This window comes from Oryx dammah, unplaced genomic scaffold, assembly GCF_014754425.2.
Source record: "Oryx dammah isolate SB20612 unplaced genomic scaffold, SCBI_Odam_1.1 HiC_scaffold_25, whole genome shotgun sequence".
Lineage (NCBI taxonomy): Eukaryota > Metazoa > Chordata > Mammalia > Artiodactyla > Bovidae > Oryx > Oryx dammah.
In genome coordinates, this window is record NW_024070209.1 from 97,248,419 (window position 1) to 97,268,092 (window position 19,674).

Consider the following 19,674-nt stretch of genomic DNA (forward strand, 5'->3'; position numbering starts at 1 on the left):
ATAGGCTACTCACTCCAGTATTCTTGGGCTTCTCTGGTGGCTCAGACGGTAAGGAATCCGCCTGCAATGTGGGAGACCTGGATTCCATCTCTGGGTCGGGAAGATCTCCGCGAGGAGGGCATGGCAACCCACTCCAGTATTCTTGCCTGGAGAATCCCATGGACAGAGGAGCCTGGCGGGCTACAGTCCACGGGGTCGCAAAGAGTCGGACAAGACTGAGCCACTAAGCCCGCAGCCTCTTTCCGTCTCGGTTTGAAACTGGATTTCAGGGATTGGACGCCTCGGGATTCTGGGGGCGTGGCTAAGAGGGGCGGAGCCTGTGGGCGTCCTGGAGATGATGCCTAGCAACGTCGGGAGGAGGGGGCCAAGAGGAAAGTGAGGATCGCGAGTAAGCTGGTCCAGGCCCCTGGGTCCTCCCCGAAGGGGCCTCATGACAGACTCCGGAGAGGTGCGAGAGAAGACTAAGTAAGGCAAAGGCAAAGGGTGCGGGAGAAGTGACCACGTATGCGTTCGCAGGGAAGGTTTTCGTTCTGGAGAGGCCAGATCAGTTGTGCGATTCTGTAAAGTCCCTAGCGCTGTGCAGAGAACAGAGGTCTTAGGACCTGCGGCTGGAGGGGAGGTCGGAGGGGTGCCCGGAGCTGGCATAGACACAGAGATGGCAGTGACTCAGACGAGAGAAGAGGAGGTGTCTGAGAGATCTGTGGGAAGTGGGATAGACAGGACTTAGGACTAATGGAACACAGATCTTCTCACAAGAGGTTGCTGGACCCCCAGGGCCTTTGGCTTGGGGCAGGGCCTGAGCTGCAGACAAGAGTTTTGGGTGTCGGTAGCTGGTAGAAGCTGAGGGGAACCAGGAGGAGAGCAGAGAGCAGTGTGAGTGTGAGATCTTGACCACAGGAGAGAGAGGCAGGACCGGAGAGAGGTTAAGGGGAATGGGGCTGGGAGGGCCGCCAGACCCCATTCTGCGCCTCCTCCCAGGCCCCCGTTCCACCCCCTCCCCCATCCTGTAAAACACCCGAGGAGAGTGTGTCAGTGGAGTGGGGATTGTCTTTGAGGCTTGCTCCAGCTTGCTGTTGCTTGGTTCCAGGATGGTCTTGGAGCATGACAAAGCTCCCTCACAACACATCCCAAAGCCATGGGTGATTCCTGTGCCAAAGGGGACCCTCCAGCGCATCTTTGGGACCAGCCAAATCTTCCAGAACTTTGATGATATAAAACCAAAGGCTACAGGGTTAACCGTGCCCCTCAAAGTCAGGGAATAGTGAGTGACTCCCTTGCCCAGGGGTCCCAGGTTCCTTCCCTGCAGAGCCACTGACATGCTGTGCAGCCTTGGGCCAGTTACTCTCCCTCTCTGAGCTTCAGCGAGCTCAGCTGGTATAATAGGGCTCTTCCACCTCAGCAGCAAAAAAAAAAGGCTGGATGAGCTCCAAGAATGGCCATCCTCCTCTCCCTGGGTCTCTGTCTACCCCTATTGTCTTCCTACCCAAGTCCCCCCTCCTTGCAACCCATTCCCAAAGCCCCAGCTCTATGTCTTGGGCTGGTCCCAAGTCAGGGCCAGCCACCCCCCTGCCTGTGGCCCCCTGATCCCCACAGCTACCACCGAGCTCATCATTGCTTGGAGCAAGAGGACTGGGAGATGGCCGTGCTCTTCTTCTCCCGCGCCCTCCACCTGGACCCCCAGCTGGTGAGAGGGAGGGTTTGGGTGGGCACGGGCAGTTGCTGTCCCACGCTTACACTTTCACCTCTCAGGGCCACAGAGTCCCTGTGGTAGCCGAGTGGCAAACCTCAGGGCGGATCGTGGGGAGGGGAACAGCAGTCTGAGTCCCCTCTCCCTCAGGTAGAATTCTATGCCTTAAGAGCCGAGGCTTATATCCAGCTCTGCGACTTCTCCTCGGCCGCGCAGAACCTTCGAAAGGCCTACCACTCCCAGCCAGAGAACAATGACTACTTGGAGCGGCTCGCCCTGGTGCTTTACCTGAAGGTGCCCGGCGCTGCCCTAGGCCCATACAAGGCACTCACCTCCCCCCCCCCCCCCCCGGCTTGCTGGCTCTCCCTCCTACTCTGGGGGTTTTCCTTGCTCCTGGAGCCAGCCCTGACTTCCTGGCGACCTTCTTGTCCCTGCATCTGTGTCCCCTTCTGCCACTCCTTCTCATGACCTCTCCTACCTTCCAGGTTCGTCCACCACCAGGTACATCCAATAGAACTTTCTGCAGTAGTGAATGATCACTTGGCACGATGATTACTGTCCATTCTGATGGCCACCAGCCACGTGGAACTGTTGAGCCCTTGAAATGTGGCGAGTGTGACTGAGGAACTAATTTTTTAATTGTACTGCTATTTAATTAGAATCGATTTGAATTTGTATGGCTATGGCTCTTGTACTGGACAGCACAGGCCTGGAGCCCACAGGCTCCCAGCACTAAAAAGACAAGAGTGTGACTGAGGAACTAATTTTTGAATTGTACTGATATTTAGTTTGAATCAATTTGAATTTGTATGGCTATGGCTATTGTACTGGACAGCACAGCCCTAGAGTCCACAGGCTCCCAGCACTAAAAAGACAAGAGTATCCCCCATTTGTAATGCATAATAAAGATGATGTTAAGCCATAAAATCCCAAAAAAAGTCCTGATTTTCCCCCCATGTTCACAACTTTGATGTCTTGGTTTTTAATGTCAATAATTCAATTCTGGAAATTCCCTGGTAGTCCAGTGGTTAGGATGCTGCATTTCCACTGCAGGGTGGGGTGGGGCCTGGATTAGATCCCTAGTCAGGAACTAAGATCCCACTGCCATGCTGTGCAGCCAAAATAATAGGAATAATAATTATTATTATTCAACTATGACAAAAGAAACATTCTTAAAACCAGACCACATGCTTAAACTGTCTGTGGGGGTCCTGAGGCCGATCTTGTTCTTTCTGTGTGCCCTTGGAAAGGTCACTTCGCTTCTCTGAGCCTCAGTTCCTTCATCTAAAAGGGGAATGTTATCTAGTCCCAATGAGACAAATTTAGGGTTTTTTGTGTTTTGCTGCACCTGGGCAGCTTGCAGGATCTTAGTCCCCCAACACACATCCTTGCAGTCAAAGCACTGAGTCCTACCTACTGGACAGCCAGGGAACTCCCTAAGTTATATGTACCCCTAAGAATACAGAAATTCCCTGTATTCTTAATACAGGGCTTGGCACCTGGAGCCCTGGTCCAGGAAGGAGCCTGTTACCGTTAGACCTGCTGTTCTGATCCACCTCTCGGGTTTTCTCTTTTCTCCCTGTTCCTACGTCTGTATTGCTATCTCTCTGTCACTAACTGTATATTTCTGTGTCTTGCTGTCTACCCAGCTCTGTATCTCTCTATGTCTGTATCTCTCTCTCTTAAAATCTCTCTCTGATCTGAAGGACTCTGTCCCCATCCCTTGTCATTCTATCCCAGTGATGGCCATCCCTCAATTCATGGAGGCTGCTGGGCTGGGGTCACAAGCAGGATTGACAATCCCCTGTGTCACCAGGGCCAGTGCCTTTTTGAGCAATGTGCCTTTCTGGATGCCTTGACCGTCTTCTCCCAAGCCTCTGAGCTCCAGCCTGAGAAATTCTGCTTCCGGTATCGATGGTGAGCACCCTGATCAAGAGCTTCCTACCCTTTGTCCCCCTCAGCGTCCCCTTCCTGCTCCTCTCACTGGGCAGACCAAGCACCTTTGCCCTCCGCCCACAGCATGGCCTGTCTCCTGGCCCTCAAAAAGCATCGTGAATGCCTCTCATTCGTCACCAAGGAGGTGAAGCAAGGCACCACCAATGCGGATGTCTACATCCTCCGGGCAAGGCTCTACAACTTCTTCCAGAAGGTAGAGCAGGGCGGGCAGGGCCGATGGGTGGACCTCCTCCCTGTTTGGGTGCTGAGATTATAGGAGGAGGCTAGGCTATCCCCCAGCCCAGAGGCCACAGCCCCCAGTGTGGTGGGAGCCCTGTCCTTCCTGAACCCTGACCAGCACTGACCACTCCTGCCCAGTCCAGTAGTTGTTCCAGCATCATTCAGCCCTGGCTCTCTGCCAGGCCTGCGCCAATCCCTGAAAACCACAAGGTGAGAAGCCTCAGCCTGCTCTGCCCTCACGGAACTCACAGGTCAGGGGAAATGGCCCCCAGCCAATAATTACACAAGGACTGACTTCCTAATTATGTGAAGCACCATCAGAGGCCACCAGGCATCCCTTAGATGTGAGACTTGGGGTCACAAGGAAGGAGGGGCTGCAGGGATGAGTGAGTGATGGGCAGGATCTCGTGAACACTGGGGCACCCTGACTTCTTCCTGGGGAGCAGCAGGAACCTCAGAAGGGTGCTCCCTGGGGCAGTGGGCCTTAGACAATTCCTTTTGGCTGCCAGGGGTCATGTGGGCTGGGGGGGTGGTTGCAGAGGGGCAAATCCGGAGACTGGAAGCCTGGGTACCATCCATCTGGATAGGAGTGGGGCTCGGGGAGGATGGGCAGGATGGTGGCAAGGAGGGGGGCAAGTTCTTCAGAACTTTGGAAGCAGGACTGGAGACTGACTAGGGGGCTGGAGAGGTGAGAGTGTGGAAAACAGAGGCATCCAGAACAAGGCCTGTTGTTCCAGTTTGGCCAGGGTGCTTGGGGGGTGGGGGAGGGAGACTCGGGAAGGGGAGGAACGTGATGGGCTAAAGTGAGCAGGGCGTCCTCAGGGTGCTGGAACCAAGAGCCTCCCTCTGCTGGGGGCTGGGCTCTTGTGTCCCACAGGTGACTCAATGGGAGAGTCTCCTTCAAAGGTAGTAGACCAGTAATTATTGACAATTATTGTTGAGTGTTGGGATTGCAGCTGCTCCCTACAATGCATAGACACATTCTAAGCACTTTACTCACATTTGTCTCTAAGGCTGACAGTAACCCTCTGAGGTTAGATACAACCCACTGTCCTCTTCTCGCAGATGAGGAAGCAGGTTCAGATGGTCTGGCTAACTTGCTCCCCTTGAGCCCAAGTCCACCTATTCCAAAGCCCTGTCTCAACTTCTGCCATCTTTCACCTCCCACCCAGTGTCTACACTGCCTCTTTTGCCCTCAACCAATTACCCCACAGGACATGCGGTGCTTGCTAAAACTGTTGAATGACTAACTGACCTGCTCACCCAGTGGAAGGTGTTGGCCTAGGGATGTTTTCTGCTCATGCCCAGGCCTGAATCTGTTCTTGGTTAGAGTCATCTTAGGCTTAAAGGTCAGAGGTGTCCGGGAGGGTGTACCGGGGAGGACAGGGAGGACATGATGGTCATAATCCGGAGACCATGACCTCCCCCTACCTCAAGGACCCTCGCAGAAGTCCTGCAAGGAGGAGGCATCTGTAGCCCCATTTTACAGCAAAAACCACTGAGGCAGACCTGGCTCACCTGAGGTCACATCTGGAAAGGGACCAGTAGGGATGGGGCCTTGGATAGGATTTTCCCACAATGCTCCCTTCCTCCTTCAAGAGACAGAAAAGGCAAAACAGCAATGGAGGGGTGGGGGTGGGGCACTGAAGATGGGTGGCATGATGCTGGCCTGCCCAGAGGTCTGCCTCCCCACAGTGAACAGGGGAGAGTTCAGCTTGGGTGCAGCCCTGACGCCATCCCTGCCTTGCACCCCCACAGCCCAACCTCTGCTATCGAGACCTACACAGTGCCTTGCTATTGGATCCCAAGCACCCACAGGCCAAGGTGCTGCTCCAGGTGATGGTGGTCCAGGCCGAGCAGGCACGCCAAGATGCTGGGGTCCTGGCCGTGCAGGGCAAGTTGCAACATGCGCTGCAGTGCATCAACTGTGCCATTGAGAACAACCCTCTGGACCCCAGCTTCTTCCTCTTCCGGTATTGGGTGGGGAAGTGCTGTCTTGGGTCCCAGGCCCTGCCTTGCCTCAGATGTGCTGTGTGATTTCAGGAGAGCCCATGACACTCCCCAGGTCTCAGTCTCCCCATCTAGTCTCTAATGGTCTTTCCCTGCTCGCCATCAGAACCGAAGGATCATGGGAGGTGGTTTCTGCTACTGCTTTTGGAGAAGGGGCAGGCAGCAGCGTGTTAACCTGGGAATCCTGGAGCCCCAAGCCTGCTGAACAGTTTATACTGGGAGGCTTAGCCCAACTCAGCCCAAGAGAGGAGGCTTAGGTTTGAATTTTCGCCCCCTACCTCCCCAGCAAGGGCTCAACACCTCATTCTGGGCCATTTAACTTCCCTGACCCTGGGTTTTCTCAATAAGCAAACAGTGGAGGTAAAACATTCATCTTGTGTACAAAAAGCCTTAGCAGAGAGGCTGGCAGGCACGTTGCTCCCAAAAAGAAAGAGAGAAGTTATTTGTAAAGGAAAGTAGAATCACCAAGCTAGTTCAGTAGCAATCAGGGAGCCGCACAGGCCAAATCTAATACAGGAGCAGGGAGGCCGCCCTGCCACCTCCAGAGGTCGGAGGACCCCCAGCTGCATCCACTCTCTGGGACACCCCAAGCCGGTGGGGGTGCTCTGGCTCTCATATGCCTCTCCCGTAGGGGCACCATGTACCGACGGCTCCAGGATTTTGACTTGGCAGTGGAGGACTTCCTGAAGGCGCTGGACATGATGAGCGAGCACCAAAAGGAGCTGGTTCAGCAGGCCCAGCGCCAACTGCTGCTGGCCTACAACGACTTCGCGGTGCACTGCTACATGCAGGGCGCCTACCAGGAGAGCGTGCTGCTGCTCAACAAGGCGCTCAAGGACGAGCAGCAGGAGAAAGGCCTCTACATCAACCGCGGCGGTGAGTGGGGTCCCGGGGAGCCCTGCGTGAGCCCCTTGCCTCTCTAAGGCCTGGACTGGGCGCTCGAGGGCCCCGAGGGAGGGAGGGAGGGAGAAGGGGCCGAAGAGGAGTCTCAGTGTCCCACGGAGACACTACGGGGTTGGGGGCGCGGGGAAACGTTTGAGAGACCATCTCGCTACATAGTCCTTCAAAATGCTCAGATCAGGCTTCTAGAAAGAGGTGCCCAGCTGCGCCGAAAAGCCGCTGCAGGTGCTGGCGACCGCCCACGGGTATTATCAGCTGCAGGCCCCGCCTCCTAGGGGGTGGAGCCAACTGGGCCGCTGCTCCCGCGCCCTGGGTTTTTGCGATCCCCAATTCAGTCCCCGCGCTCCAGATTGCTTCTTCCAGCTGGGCAACCTGACCTTTGCTGAGGCGGACTACCAGCAGGCGCTGGCACTGAGTCCGAGGGACGAGGGCGCCCACCTGCGCATGGGCCTGTTGCAGGAGAAGTTGGGCTTCTGCGAGCATCAGAGCAGGTGTGAGCCGACGGTGGGTGGGGCGGCCCCGTGGGCGGGGCATACTGGGCTATGGGCGGGGCCGGGGAAGTCTGGGATGAAGCCGCCTGCTTGGGCTCCCTGGGTCAAGACGTCTCTGCTCTCCCAGTTAAGTCTCCTAAATATCTATTTTATTTTCCAAGTTTTCACTAAAAATCCTTCACTTTTCTTTGAATATTGTTATGGTAATTAGGCTTTTATTATTATTATTTTTTAAAGTAAGTATTCAGTAGCATAAGACTCAGAAAATGGAAGTTCCTTCTAATACCTGTCTCCCAACGCCTCCCCTATCTGGGTAAGTTTGGTAAAGAGTCCTCACGATTGATTTCTACGCATATATTAACAATTGCTATCATTTTACAAAAGTGAGATCGTGCTAAGCTAATATTTGATAGGCTTTTTTACTTCCCATGGCTGTTACATATAGGATGACTTCGTTCTCTTTTATTGTTTGCAAAGTATTCCATTCGGCGGAAGTACCACAATTAACTTCTCTAGACAATAGTCTGCTGATGAATGTGGGCTGTTTTCCTTTTTTTAAAATTATAAATAATGCAGTAATGAGACCCAAGACATACGTTTCCATCCGTTCATACTAGTAATTCTGCAGTTAGATTGCTGGAAGTTAAATTGTTGAGTGTGAAATTTTAACATTTTAAAGATGATACCCAATTGTTCTCAAAAAAAAAACAACGAACCGATATAAACTTCCCCCAGTAAAAGAAAGTCTTCATTTCCCCAAACCTCCCTAGCACAGAGTATTAACACTATTTTTTAACTTTGCTAATCTGTAGGCAAAAAAAAAAAGGTTCTCTTGCATTGGATTGACTTTGCATATTTAAATTGTGGGTACAGGACAGCATTTTTCATGTGTTTATTAGCCATTATGGTCTGCCTAAATTGTTCTCCCATTTGGTTTTAAATTGCCCAATAAAAACTTTTTTGGTTATAAGAGTTCTTTGTAGGCTAGAAAGTTTGCTTATTATCTGCCTTATGTGGCAAAATATTCTTCCCTATTTGCTGCTTTCTTTTGTGGTGCTTTAGCTACTAAATAATGGGATTTAATTGTCGTCAAATTAGTTTTTTTTTTTTTTCATATTTAGCTGCTGGGTTTATGACATTCAGAAAGTCCTTCCTATTCCAAGATCATAAAAATGTTCACTTATTTTGGGACTTTACACTAGCATTTAAGTGTTGGGTCCATCAAGAGGGGTGTTGGTGGCAGGGAGCAGAAACTAGCCTGGTTTTCCCCAGACTCCCCAGGGAGGTCCAGCAGCCCCCATTCCTCCCAGGTGGCCCAGCTCAGAGCACCCTGTGGCCCACTGTATCCTGCAGGCAGTTCCAGAAGGCAGAGAACCACTTCTCAATGGCCATCCAGCACAATCCCCAGAAGCCCCAGTACTACCTGTACCGTGCCAGGAGCCGGCAGCTCATGCAGAACATTTTTGGAGCTCGCCAGGATGTTGCCACTGTTTTGCTCCTTGACCCCAAGCAACCCAAGGTGTGTTCTTCCTGGGCCAGGAGGGTAGGCTCCAGAGTCAATACCTCTGACCACCTAAAGATACACCCTGTCCCTAAAAGAAACCTGGATTCTTAGCAGTGATAAGCACTGCTAATGCCAGAGCATACATAGTATATGTACCTTCTCTGGTGGTTCAGCGGTAAAGAATCTGCCTGCCAATGCAGGAGACACAAGTTCAGTTGCTGCGTTCAGAAGATCCCCTGGAGAAGGCAATGGCAACCCACTCCAGTATTCCTGCCTGGGAAATCCCATGGACAGAGGAGCCTGATGGGCTACAGTACATGGGGTCACAAGAGTCAGGCACGACTGAGTGGCTAAGACAATAATGATGCCAGAGCATTTACTATGTGCCAGGCACTGTTCTTGGAGAAGGAAATGGCAACCCACGCCAGTATTCTTGCCTGGAGAATTCCACTGATAGAGGATCCTGGAAGGCTACAGTCCATGGGGTCACAAAGAGTTGGACACAACTGAGCAGGTAACCCAGAGCCAGGCACTGTTCTAACCACTTCAGCTTATATTCCCGTTTAACCCTCTTTAACACCTGCGAGACAGGTAACATTATCGTCACCCCATAATCTACAGAGGGAAGAGGGTAGGGCTCAGAGAAGTCAGTTCCCTTGCCCCAGGTTATAGAGCTTGGAGGTCACACCCTCCTCTGGCTGACTCTAGAACCCATGATCAAACTCAGAACTCCCTCACGTAATAGTTCCTTTCTCAAGATCTCCCAATAGTTCGGGCCCAAAGGGTCTGGCCCTTTGGAAACAACAGTTTATAAAAGGGCTTCCCTGATGGCTCAGATGGTAGTCTGCCTGCAATGCAGGAGACCCAGGTTCAATCTCTGGGTTGGGAAGATCCCCTGGAGAAGGAAATGGCAACCCACTCCTGTATTCTTACCTGGAAAAATCCCATGGATGGAGGAGCCTGGCGGGTTGCTGCAGTTCATGGGGTCACAAAGAGTTGGACACAACTGAGCGACTGATGCTGAATTTGTAAACCCTTCTCTTCTTCGGCCCTGAGAAGGGACTCTGCCAGTCAGGGCAGTGCCACACCATCTGCCCCTGTCCTGGCCCACACCTTACTCTGGTCACCTTCCTTCCTGGCAGCTGCTTCCGCTGATGGCCAACCTTTTCCCCGGCATGTCAGTGGAAGAGGTGCTAAGCAGCCAGGTGGCAAACCTGGCTAGGTTGCAGCTGGAGCGAATGGTGGAGCACAGCGTGTACACCAGCACCCCTCAGGACATCCTGGGGTAAGTTTCTACAGGAGGGCCCACAGGCCCAGAGTTGGGGCACAGCTGGGGCTCAAGGCACCTACTTGCCTTTTCAGGCCACCATCCAGTCCTAGGAAGGGCAGGGTGAGTCAGAGAGGCTTACCTAGCACTCTGACAACTCGCTTTGGCAGGCGGCTCAAGGATCGGGAACAGAGGGCCCGGGCCCTGATCCTCTCTTGGAAGCTGGAGCCACCTTTACTGGAGACCCCCAAGGAGACGGAGGCCCCTCTCCAGTTCCAGCAGGCAAAGCCAGAAGGCCCAGAGGAAGAGGTGCAGGTTCCTGGGAAGAAGGTAAGTGTGCCCCATGCCAGGGCTGGGTTCCCTGGAGGTGCAGGGAGGACCGTACCCCAAGCCAGGGCTGAGGGCTGCAGGCTGGCTAGAGGCTGGCTCTGCCACCACTCTGCTATGTGACCTGGGCTGGGGACATGTTGCTGTGAGGTGGAGAATGTACCAGTAAAGGGGTACACCTGAAGGAGTGCAGGTGAGAATGGGGGCCCCTCACAGAGGGAGGCTTCCTACACTTTGCCCACACTCAGCTTCCCTGGTGGCTCAGACTGTAAAGATCTGCCTGCAATGTGGGAGATTTGGGTTTGATCTTTGGGTCAGGAGGATCCCCTGGAGAAGGGAATGGCAACCCACTCCAGTACTCTTGCCTAGAAAATTCCATGGATGCAGGAGCCTACAGTCCGTAGGGTCGCAAAGAGTTGGACACAACTGAGCAACTTCCCTTTCTTTTACCTCTAGTTGCAGTGAGGGGGGCTCCTCTTTGCTGCGGTGTGCAGGCTTCTCATGGCAGGGGCTTCCCTTGTCCCGGGGCATGGGCTCGAGGCCCACGGGCTCAGTAGTTGCAGGTCATGGCTCTAGAGCTCAGGCTCAGGAGTTGTGGTGCACCGGCTTAGTTGCCCTGTGGCATGTGGGCTCTCCCCAGACCAGGGATTGAACCTGTGTCCCCTGCATGAGCAGGCGGATTCCTAACCACTGGACTACCAGGGAAACCCCCAGAATTTTAACACTTGGATTCATTTCTAAAAACTTTTAATTGAGTGGAACATAAAGTACATGAATCCTCAGCTAACTGATGAATTTTCACAAACTGAATACTCCCCATGACTCCATTCTCCAGCTCAAAAAAGAACACATTCCCAGTTTTCCAGAAGCCCCTCTCACCTGGCTCTGGGCCCCTCCTCCATCAGGGCTGTTCTGATCCCTAACACTGCCGACAAGTGCACTGGTCCTTCTCGACGGAGGATGGTGCCTGCCTGTTTGCCTCTGGCTCTGTTCATTAAGCTTCCAAGTGGGTAAGAGGCATCCAAGTTGATTGGTCCTTCTCATTCCTGTGGACAGTTCCATCCTGTGGCTATCCTACCATTTTATTGATACACTGCTGATGGACAGCAAGTAAATTATGTCCAAGGGAGACTTTAACCATTGAAATGCTTGGAGTGCCAGTATCCCTTGTCAGACATGGGAAAGGCGAGCTCTACATTTTTCCAGCTCATGTTAGGAGACAGAGCTACAGACCTTGGGTCTCTGTATGCCCTGAAGTCATCGTGGGCTCCCTGCTTAGTGCTCCAGAGCCCTGCCCGTTCCATCTCACTACCACATGTTCCCCGCCGCAGCCTGCAGCTGTGACCAGCTGCCAAGGGCCTGGCCGTGGACTCTCCCCCTGCCCTCCCCAACCTGGATTCCAGCTCTGCTTGTGTGCCTCTTAGCTGAGTGCCAGGCTGTTTAGGTGTTTCCTGGTCCAGGCAATTATAACAATGAGCATTCCCTCCCAGATGTGCCGGGAGATGAAGGCAGGGAAGGTGCGGAGAAGCTCCTCGGCCCCTCTCTAGCCATTTGGCAGGGCGCAGCACTTCACAGCGTACAGAAGCCTTTCCCACACTGGAATTTGCATTTTGCAGATAGAGAGATGAGGACCAAGCAGCCTCTTGACACTGCTTTTCTCATGTCGCCACACCTGTCTAACCTGTCCACCACCCCCACTCTTGTCCAGTCGACTGCTCCATATCCCCATCCAGCTCTAAACTGCAGCCCCCGAGGAGCTCTAAGTGGCTGGCCTTCTAGAGCTGCGGCCTCCCATGGCCTGCCAACTGCCCAGCCTGTCTCTGACCCTAGGAGAAGCTGAAGCCAGCCCCCAGCAAGGAGTCATCCTTGACCGACAGCTACATCAGCCAGACCTCTTTAGGCTCCACCTTGGGCTGTAAGTCCCCCTGCACGGGCCAATGCAGCAGGGAGGGCAAAGGTCAGGTGTCAGAGGCTCCCAGGCCTGGGTGTGAATCTGGCCTCTGCTGCTTACTGCTGTATATATATGGAGCAGGAGGGCTTATCCCAGCTTTGCTGGGGGTGCGGGTCAAGGGTGGTGGGTACAGGGACGGGGAACGAGGGAACCCTCGGGGATGCCCAGCACACAGCCTGGGCAGCCAGCTCTCACTCGAGGCACTTCATCGTTGCTGCCTGCTCCACCTTCATTCCCTGCTCAACCCTGTCCCTCTTCTCTCTGCCCCCTTGGCCTCTCCCTGAAACTACCCCACAGAGCCTATGCATGTCTAGGGGGCTTCTATCCTCACTTCCGCCAGGTGCCAGCATGGAAGGGACAAAATAAAAAAACCGGGAATGCGGCTCTGAGTCCCAGGAGCAGCTGTGGGCGGTCTGGGAGGGATGGACGTAGGGGCGTCTAGTCCCCTTCCTGCCATTCAGCAAATGTGTTGAGTGCCCAGGGCCGAGCCTGTGCAGGGCACCAGTGCAGGCATGAATGGCACAGTCCTTGCCCCAGGGAGCGCTTGGTCCTGAAGGGAAGAAGGGGCACAGGGACACAGAGAGCTAGGACAGTGGAGCCATACCGTGGAGGGGAGTCCTGAGAACTGTGGGTGCATTTAGCCCCCCCTTGGAGTGGGGTCAGGAAGGGTTTTTAGGACCCAGGGGAAGTGTGGGCAGAGTAGAGCACAGAGAATTGCTGCAGGCAGAGGGCCAGGTCCCTGCAGGTGCTGGTGGTGGCTGGACACAGAGGGTGAGAGGCGGCCAGCAGAGTGGAGGCCAGTGCTGGACAGTGGGGACCTCCATCTCTGCCCTTTATCTTCTGGCCATGACTCCCCTGTAGGCCTAAGAGTGCCAGGAGGGCTGGGCTTGGCGAGATCTGGGAGGCCTTCCCCCTTGGCCATACGAGGCCTTTGGGTCATAGGCAAAGGTGACGCCTAGAAGCCTCCCTTTCCTGGGACTGTCTGGGGAAGGCAGCCTAATAGCTTCTCTGGACACATCCTTCGCAGTCAGAACCAGGTCCACCTCGGAGACAGAGACGTCCAGTATGGGTCAGGAATACAGGAGCACTTCCACCACTGTTGGGACAGTCTCTGACTCCTCACTGCTAAGGACACAGTCCTCAGACTCGGGGGACAGCAGGAAAGACCTAAGCCTGAACTACAGCCCCAGAGAAACCAAGTCCACCCCAGGCCACCACCAGAGGCCCAGCAAGACGGAGGTCACCCTCATCCAAAGCCAGAGGCCCAGCAAGACGGACGCCGCTGAGATTCAAAGCCAGAGGTCTAGCAAGATGGAGGCCACCTTCATCCACAGCCAGAGGCCCAGCAAGACGGACGCCACCCAGATTCAAAGTCAGAGGCCCAGCAAGACAGATGCCACCCAGATTCAAAGCCAGAGGCCCAGCAAGACGGACGCTGCCCAGATTCAAAGCCAGAGGCCCAGCAAGACGGACACCACCCAGATTCAAAGCCAGAGGCCCAGGAAGATGGAGGCCACCCTCATCCACAGCCAGAGGCCCAGCAAGACGGACGTCATCCAGATTCAAAGCCAGAGGCCCAGCAGGACGGAGGCCACCCTCATCCACAGCCAGAGGCCCAGCAAGACGGACACCACCCAGATTCAAAACCAGAGGCCCAGCAGGACAGAGGCTGCCTGGAGCCCAAGGCAAAAGCTCAACAAGACCCAGGCCACCCAGGGCTCAAGGCGGAGGCTCAGAAAGTCCAAGGGTGCCGATGGTCAGAGCTGGAGACTCAGAAAGGCAGCTGCCACCCAGGACCAAAGCTGGAGAATGATCCAAAGCCCCAGCAAGATCAACACTTCCTATGACTCAAGTTGGAGCCCCTCCAACACTGAGCCCACCAAGGGCCAGGCTCAGAGTCAGAAGCCCAGCCAGTCCAAGGCAGCCCAGAGCCAGAGCACAAGCGCAGGTTCCAGCAAGACCGAGGTCACCTGGGGACTGAACCCGAGTCTCAGCAACATGCAGACCGCCCAGGGCCCAAGACAGAAGCCCAGCCCCGGCAGTGAGGCTGCTGTCTGAACAGGATGCTCAGCCCTCCACTTCTTGCTGCAGTGCAGGGCAATTCTCCCCGCTCTGCTCTGTGCTGCAGCCTCCCTCAGGAGCAATCAGAACCTGGGCCAACATCCTCTGGTCCCGTGACTAAATTTATTGTATTTGTTCTCTTCATGTACAAAATTAAAAACTTGAAAAGCTCGGCTCCAGTGTGAACTTGAGTCCCTCTGTTCACGGAGACAGAAGTCTCAGCCTGGTTTTACCATATGGGGACACGGGGGGTGGGGCGGGGCGTGGGGTTATGGTACTGGGGCAAGGGCCAGAGGAACAGAGTGAGAAAGGAGGGAGCAGCCACGAGCCACTGTCCCTGAGTTACAATTCACATTTTAAGAAGGCTCAGGCTGCAGTCAAGGCTCCTTGAAATTCTGGCGTGACCGGTGATTTCCCTGAGGAAGGAGGCAAAGGCCAAGTTGCCCTCAGACCAATGAATAGCCAGGGCCTGCCCCAGCCTTCTGTCTCATGGCCCAGCCAACAGCCCTCCTCATCTTCACAGTATGCTCTGGGTCCCACTCTGCAGGACCAGGGACCCTCCAGCAGAGGGTCCAGGGCTTTCCTTCACGGCTTGGCCAGGTAGAGGAGGACAGGGATGCCACCTGGGAGAGTCAGAGGAAGAAGGCGATTCGGGAAGCCACCGTCTTGCAGCCATTGGAGGAAAAGAGCTGCTCGTCCTCGGGGAAGAAGGTGGTGCTGTCCAGCACAGCCTGGACCACCTCATCCCTGGGCTCCAGGCCCAGCTGGGCCAGCTCGTTGAGCACACAGTGCCTCACGTGGTGCCGCTGGAGTGGCAGGAAGGGCACCAGGACGTCCAGGAGATGCTCTTCCATGATGCCCGAGCGCCAGAAGCCATCTGCAGGGCGGAGCCATGGGAAGAGGCTGTGCTTCACAGGGGTCAGCCAGGCCCCCGCCCACCCCCCAAGGGAAGGAAGTGCAGGAAGGTTGCTGACCTGAATCCTCCCAGCCCTGCTTGGGTGCTGGGCTCAGGGGAGGCTGTCCCTCAGCCCCAAGCACCAAAGCCTGGGCTGGAAAATACTGGGTTGGTGGGCTGAGCATCTGACCTGGGAGAGCCTGACCCACCCCCAGGGAGTCCAGCCCAGCCCTGGGTGTGATCTGGGAGTGAGACTCCAGTCTGGAAGCCCCTCTAGCGTGGGGTCCTCAGCTGAACTCACGGTGCGGGTTGTCCAGCACAGCCTGGGAGATGACCGGCCCCAGCTCCTGCAGGCCGATCTCTTCACGTTCCCGGCGGCTGCGCCACGCCTCCAGCACCACCTGGTTGATCTGCTCGCCACCGGTGTTACTAAAACCATGGGGGACGCAGACAGTGAGGGCAGGATGTAGCTCTGGCTTCCCACATGCCTCCTAAGGGGACCTGAACCAGGGGCCCAGCTCAGTGCCAGCAGGAGCCAAACTCACTCGAAATGCCCCAGGAACCGCTTTCCCTCTCCTGAGCTCATCCATAACCACGACCCTGGAAGTTTGCCTATCTGTGCCATGCACTTTACAGTTTCTATTAATAGGCCACTTTTAAGTCCCTTACCTACTTTCCCTCACTCAGCCTCGAGGAGGACAGTAGGGCATTAAGATTGGCCCTGCTGTTCAGAAAAGGAGATGGGAGCTCAGAGAAGTGAAGTGATTTGCCTGAAGAAACACAGTTAGGAACTCTCAGAGGTGGGACTGGTTCCTAGTCCTGTTTTTTCCAGGCCTGTGTCCTCTTGGCCACAAAAGAGGGAAAACTCTTAACCCAGCAGGAGTGCCACAAAAAAAATTAGGATTAAGGGACTGAACCCAGGCTTTGAGAATGTCAAAGGGGAGTTAAACACCTTGAATGACGGTGTCACCAGGGAGGGTACGGGGGACTTTGGGGGGGAACCCAAATGGGCCCTGGGTGGGGAACAGTATTCTGCTATGGGACCATGGGACTAGACTGGATAGCTGAGACCTCTGACAAGTGTTCCTGCACTAATGCCTACTGCAAAGTTAGCCCCACCTGATGAAGATGAAGATGGCTTTGCGATAGTTGGTCCCATAGACAACCCAGGAGGAGCCCAGGAAAGGTCGTAGGACTTCTATCAGGCCTGGGGCCAGCTTGTCCATCTCATCGAAGAGAAAGAGGGAGCGGCTGCAGACAGTGAGGTTCCCCTGCACCCAGCTCTTAAGATCCTTCTGTGGGAGAGAGGCAAGAGTATGAGGGGGCCTGGAGCTGCTTCCCCAACCCCAGATTCCTTCCCAAAACAAGAATTAACGGGGCTTCCCTGGCGGTTCAGTGGCTTAAGACTCAGTGTTCCCAATGCAGGGGGCCAGGTTCAATCCCTGGTCAGGGAACTAGATCCCACATGCCACAACTAAAGATCTCATGTGCTGCAACAAAGATCAAAGCTCATGCGTGCTGCAGCTAAGACAGATGCAGCCAAATAACTAAAAATAAATATTAAAAAGAATTCATCTTTTCGGGAAGATATGGTCTCCCAAAGAGCACCGATCCCTTAATGAGGCTGATGGTGAAACTGTGGCCCAGAGAGGGGCAGAGAGTAAATCCAAGCTCACACAGCAAGTCAACAAGAGAACAGGGACGCAGACCCAGGCCTCACACCTGCCTTGTCAGGGGGGTCCTTCCCTGACACCTCTTGCTTTCTAGAAAAGGGGAAGGCACCTTCCTGCTCCCTGACCTTCAAAACAGAGTTGTGACAGCTGAAACAGATCATCCTGGAATGTGCCTTGCAATCAACAACAATAGTCGAAAGAGCTAATATTTCCTGAGTGCTTGCTCCGAGCCTCAAAAGCCCTTACTCTAAGGGCTTTACAGAGAGAAGACAGTGCAGGTTGTCTGGCAAAGGTTAAGTGCTCGATAAATAACACCTCCGATTCTATAATCCCACGTCCCTCACAACAACCCTGGCACGAAGGTACTTTACTGGCCCCCAGGTATTAAATCAAGAACTCCCTGCCAGGTGATAGCACCCTCAGCTTTGTTTAGGATGGGTCCTGAAGGCTGAGGCTAACTGGCTGTGTTGCCTGGAGCAAGGGATTCCCCTCTCCGGGCTCAGGACTCACTCCACCCTAGTGGAGTCACCCTACAGTGCTGGCAGAGGGTGGGCCAGGACACCATCCACCTACCTTGTAGCGCTCCAGGTGGCTGGGGTGGGGGAAGTGGATGGCTGGGGAAAAGTGGTGCACGTGGGGGCTACGGAGGCCATCCCGGAAGAGGTAGTGTGCCAGCAGGGAGCTGACATAGGACTTGCCAGTGCCAGTCCAGCCATGCAGAGAGAGGACCAGCGGCTTGGTGGGGGCTGGATCCTGCAGGAAAGCCTTCAGTGCCTTTACCACCAGCGACCTGGCCAAGTGCTGGCCCGCCAGGTGCTGGGCCAGGTCACACTCCAGACCTAGGGCCACAAGAATAACAATGTCGGAGATGAAGACACACGTCCGCAGCGGAACAGTTTCAGGAGGAAAGTCATGTCTGGGAATCTGGGTTCTGGGACCAAGGGAGTGAGGCCCTTGGCGGGGCGGGGGTGGGGGTGGGGAGGGGCGAGTGGCGGGTGTCCTCTGCCTCAGGCTGACTCAGCTCTGCAGCACCCCCACCAGGTGGCCCTCTGGATCGCAGCTCAGCCCTAAATGGTTGCCAGCTGTCAAGAGGGTCGGCCCCAGACTCCTGCCCACCTTCAAGGCAGGCTTCTCCCCTGATGGGCCAGTCCAGTGCGGAGGTCTAAACCGCCTAACCTCGACCACTACCCAGGGCTCTGCTGTCAAAGGCATCTCTCCATCCTGACTTCCAAACAGGCATCCCTAAACCCTCGCCCCAAGTCCTGTGCCCCAGGCTCTCAGGGTCCCTCAACGCCGGGTCCACTTCCAACCCGGGCCGTCTGGAAGTCTCGTGGGGTCTGCCCTTGGGTCTACTCTCCACGTCTGGCCTCGGCACAACCCCGGGATCTAAGGTCTCCCCTAGTCCGTCCGGCTCTCCGGTCTAGGCTCCTTACCCTGCAAGTCGGGCCGGAAGTCACATTCACAGAATGAGCCGAAGTTGCAGCGCAGCGAAGTCAGATCCCAGGAGGCGGCCGCGGCCGAGACTAGCCAGATCAGCCCGAGGAGCGAGCCCCAGGGCCGGCAGCTGCGCGTCGCAGCCGCCATCCGGGTGAGGCCGAAGCTGGGTCTGGGGCCGCCGACCGCTTCTGCGGAGAACTACGACTCCCGACGTGCATCGCTCCGCGTCGGCCACCTCCTGCGGCCTACAACTCCCAGCGCCCCTCGCTCCCGTCTCCAAAGCCCTCCGCGTGGTCCCTCACGTAGGCTTTGCAAGGCGGCTTCCAGGGGGAGCCCGCGAACCGTCCAATCTGGGACTGCGCACTGCGTTTCCATGGCCACGGTTACTGAGGGACCATCACAGCCCCGAAAGAATAATAAATGACGGATTATGACCACCAAGGGTGACGTAACAACTGTAGCAAAAACTTGTGCGGTACCTTGTAAAGCGCCTTTTTTGTACTCTCCCCACCCCCCGCCTTTTTATATGAGAGAAGAGCGCTAATAGCTTTTGGTGAGTACCTGTTATGTGCCTTTAACATATGGTGCCTTGTATATCTTGGGCTTCCCAGGTGGCGTGAGTGGTAAAGAACCCGCCTGCCAATGCAGGAGAGGTAAGAAAGGCGAGTTCGATCTCTGGGTCGGGAAGATCCCCTGGAGGAGGGCATGGCAACCCACTCCAGTATTCTTGCCTGGAGAATCCCATAGAAGGAGGTGCCTGGTGGGCTACAGTCCATGGTGTCGGAAAGAGTTGGACACGACTGAGAGACAGCACAAATGCATGCCCCTTGTATATCTTATGATAACAGTACCTCTCATCAGAGGGATGGTGATACTTCCATGAAGTACAGGCACATGAAGTGTTTTGGCTCACAAAGTAATCAATAAATGATTATTGAAAATCCATTATGGAACTTCCCTGATAGTCCAGTGGTTAAGACTCCGTGCTTCCACTGCAGGGGACACAGTTTTGATCCCTAGTAGGGGAAACAGGATCTCGCATAACCCTTGGGCACGGCCAAAAATATATATATTTATCCATTACATATGAAACATGGCAGCCCCTTACCTAGCAGCTACTATGTGCTAAGTGCTTTAACAATAGCCCAAAGGGATCAGTTCTGTTATTGACCCAATTTTATTGAAGAGGAAATCTGGGCCCAGGAGGTTAAGCCCCTTATTCAAGGCCAGTCAACTAGTGAACTGAACCCAAGTCTGGCTGCTGCATAAGTTCTAATGCAACATGTTATCCAGGCT

General features: G+C 54.8%; 2 protein-coding genes across 4 annotated transcripts; one reads left to right on the forward strand and one right to left on the reverse strand.

The window, feature by feature from the left end:
- Positions 1 to 180: 180 nt before the first annotated feature.
- On the forward strand, positions 181 to 14,545 carry TTC16 (tetratricopeptide repeat domain 16). The gene is made up of 14 exons (XM_040225235.1): positions 181 to 448; positions 1,088 to 1,261; positions 1,594 to 1,684; positions 1,838 to 1,981; positions 3,504 to 3,604; positions 3,707 to 3,836; positions 5,621 to 5,835; positions 6,504 to 6,748; positions 7,122 to 7,263; positions 8,617 to 8,782; positions 9,910 to 10,052; positions 10,205 to 10,364; positions 12,192 to 12,276; positions 13,340 to 14,545. The coding sequence occupies exons 2-14, from the start codon at positions 1,089 to 1,091 to the stop codon at positions 14,368 to 14,370; spliced, it is 2,826 nt and encodes a 941-aa protein (XP_040081169.1). The 5' UTR covers positions 181 to 448; position 1,088; the 3' UTR covers positions 14,371 to 14,545.
- TOR2A (torsin family 2 member A) lies at positions 14,478 to 18,574 on the reverse strand. 3 transcript variants are annotated; one of them, XM_040225225.1, is made up of 5 exons: positions 18,375 to 18,574; positions 17,515 to 17,780; positions 16,388 to 16,563; positions 15,570 to 15,697; positions 14,478 to 15,250 (listed from the first exon to the last, which is right to left on the reverse strand). In XM_040225225.1, exons 1-5 carry the CDS (start codon positions 18,523 to 18,525, stop codon positions 15,006 to 15,008), a joined length of 966 nt encoding a protein of 321 aa, XP_040081159.1. In that variant the 5' UTR covers positions 18,526 to 18,574; the 3' UTR covers positions 14,478 to 15,005. The 3 variants fall into 3 exon arrangements, with proteins under 3 accessions (XP_040081159.1, XP_040081160.1, XP_040081161.1); XM_040225226.1 differs by lacking the exon at positions 17,515 to 17,780 and having other exon boundaries at positions 18,375 to 18,458; XM_040225227.1 differs by lacking the exon at positions 15,570 to 15,697 and having other exon boundaries at positions 15,115 to 15,250; positions 18,375 to 18,546.
- Positions 18,575 to 19,674: the final 1,100 nt, after the last annotated feature.

Coding starts and splice junctions, on each gene's coding strand:
- TTC16 (XM_040225235.1), top strand. CDS start 1,089: ATGGTCTTGGAGCATGACAAAGCTCCCTCACAACACATCCCAAAGCCA. Junction 5,836..6,503: donor CCCAGCTTCTTCCTCTTCCG/GTATTGGGTGGG, acceptor CCTCTCCCGTAG/GGGCACCATGTACCGACGGC. Junction 10,365..12,191: donor TGCAGGTTCCTGGGAAGAAG/GTAAGTGTGCCC, acceptor CTCTGACCCTAG/GAGAAGCTGAAGCCAGCCCC.
- TOR2A (XM_040225225.1), bottom strand. CDS start 18,525: ATGGCGGCTGCGACGCGCAGCTGCCGGCCCTGGGGCTCGCTCCTCGGG. Junction 16,564..17,514: donor GCCACCTGGAGCGCTACAAG/GTAGGTGGATGG, acceptor TCTCTCCCACAG/AAGGATCTTAAGAGCTGGGT. Junction 15,698..16,387: donor GCCATCTTCATCTTCATCAG/GTGGGGCTAACT, acceptor CCATGGTTTTAG/TAACACCGGTGGCGAGCAGA.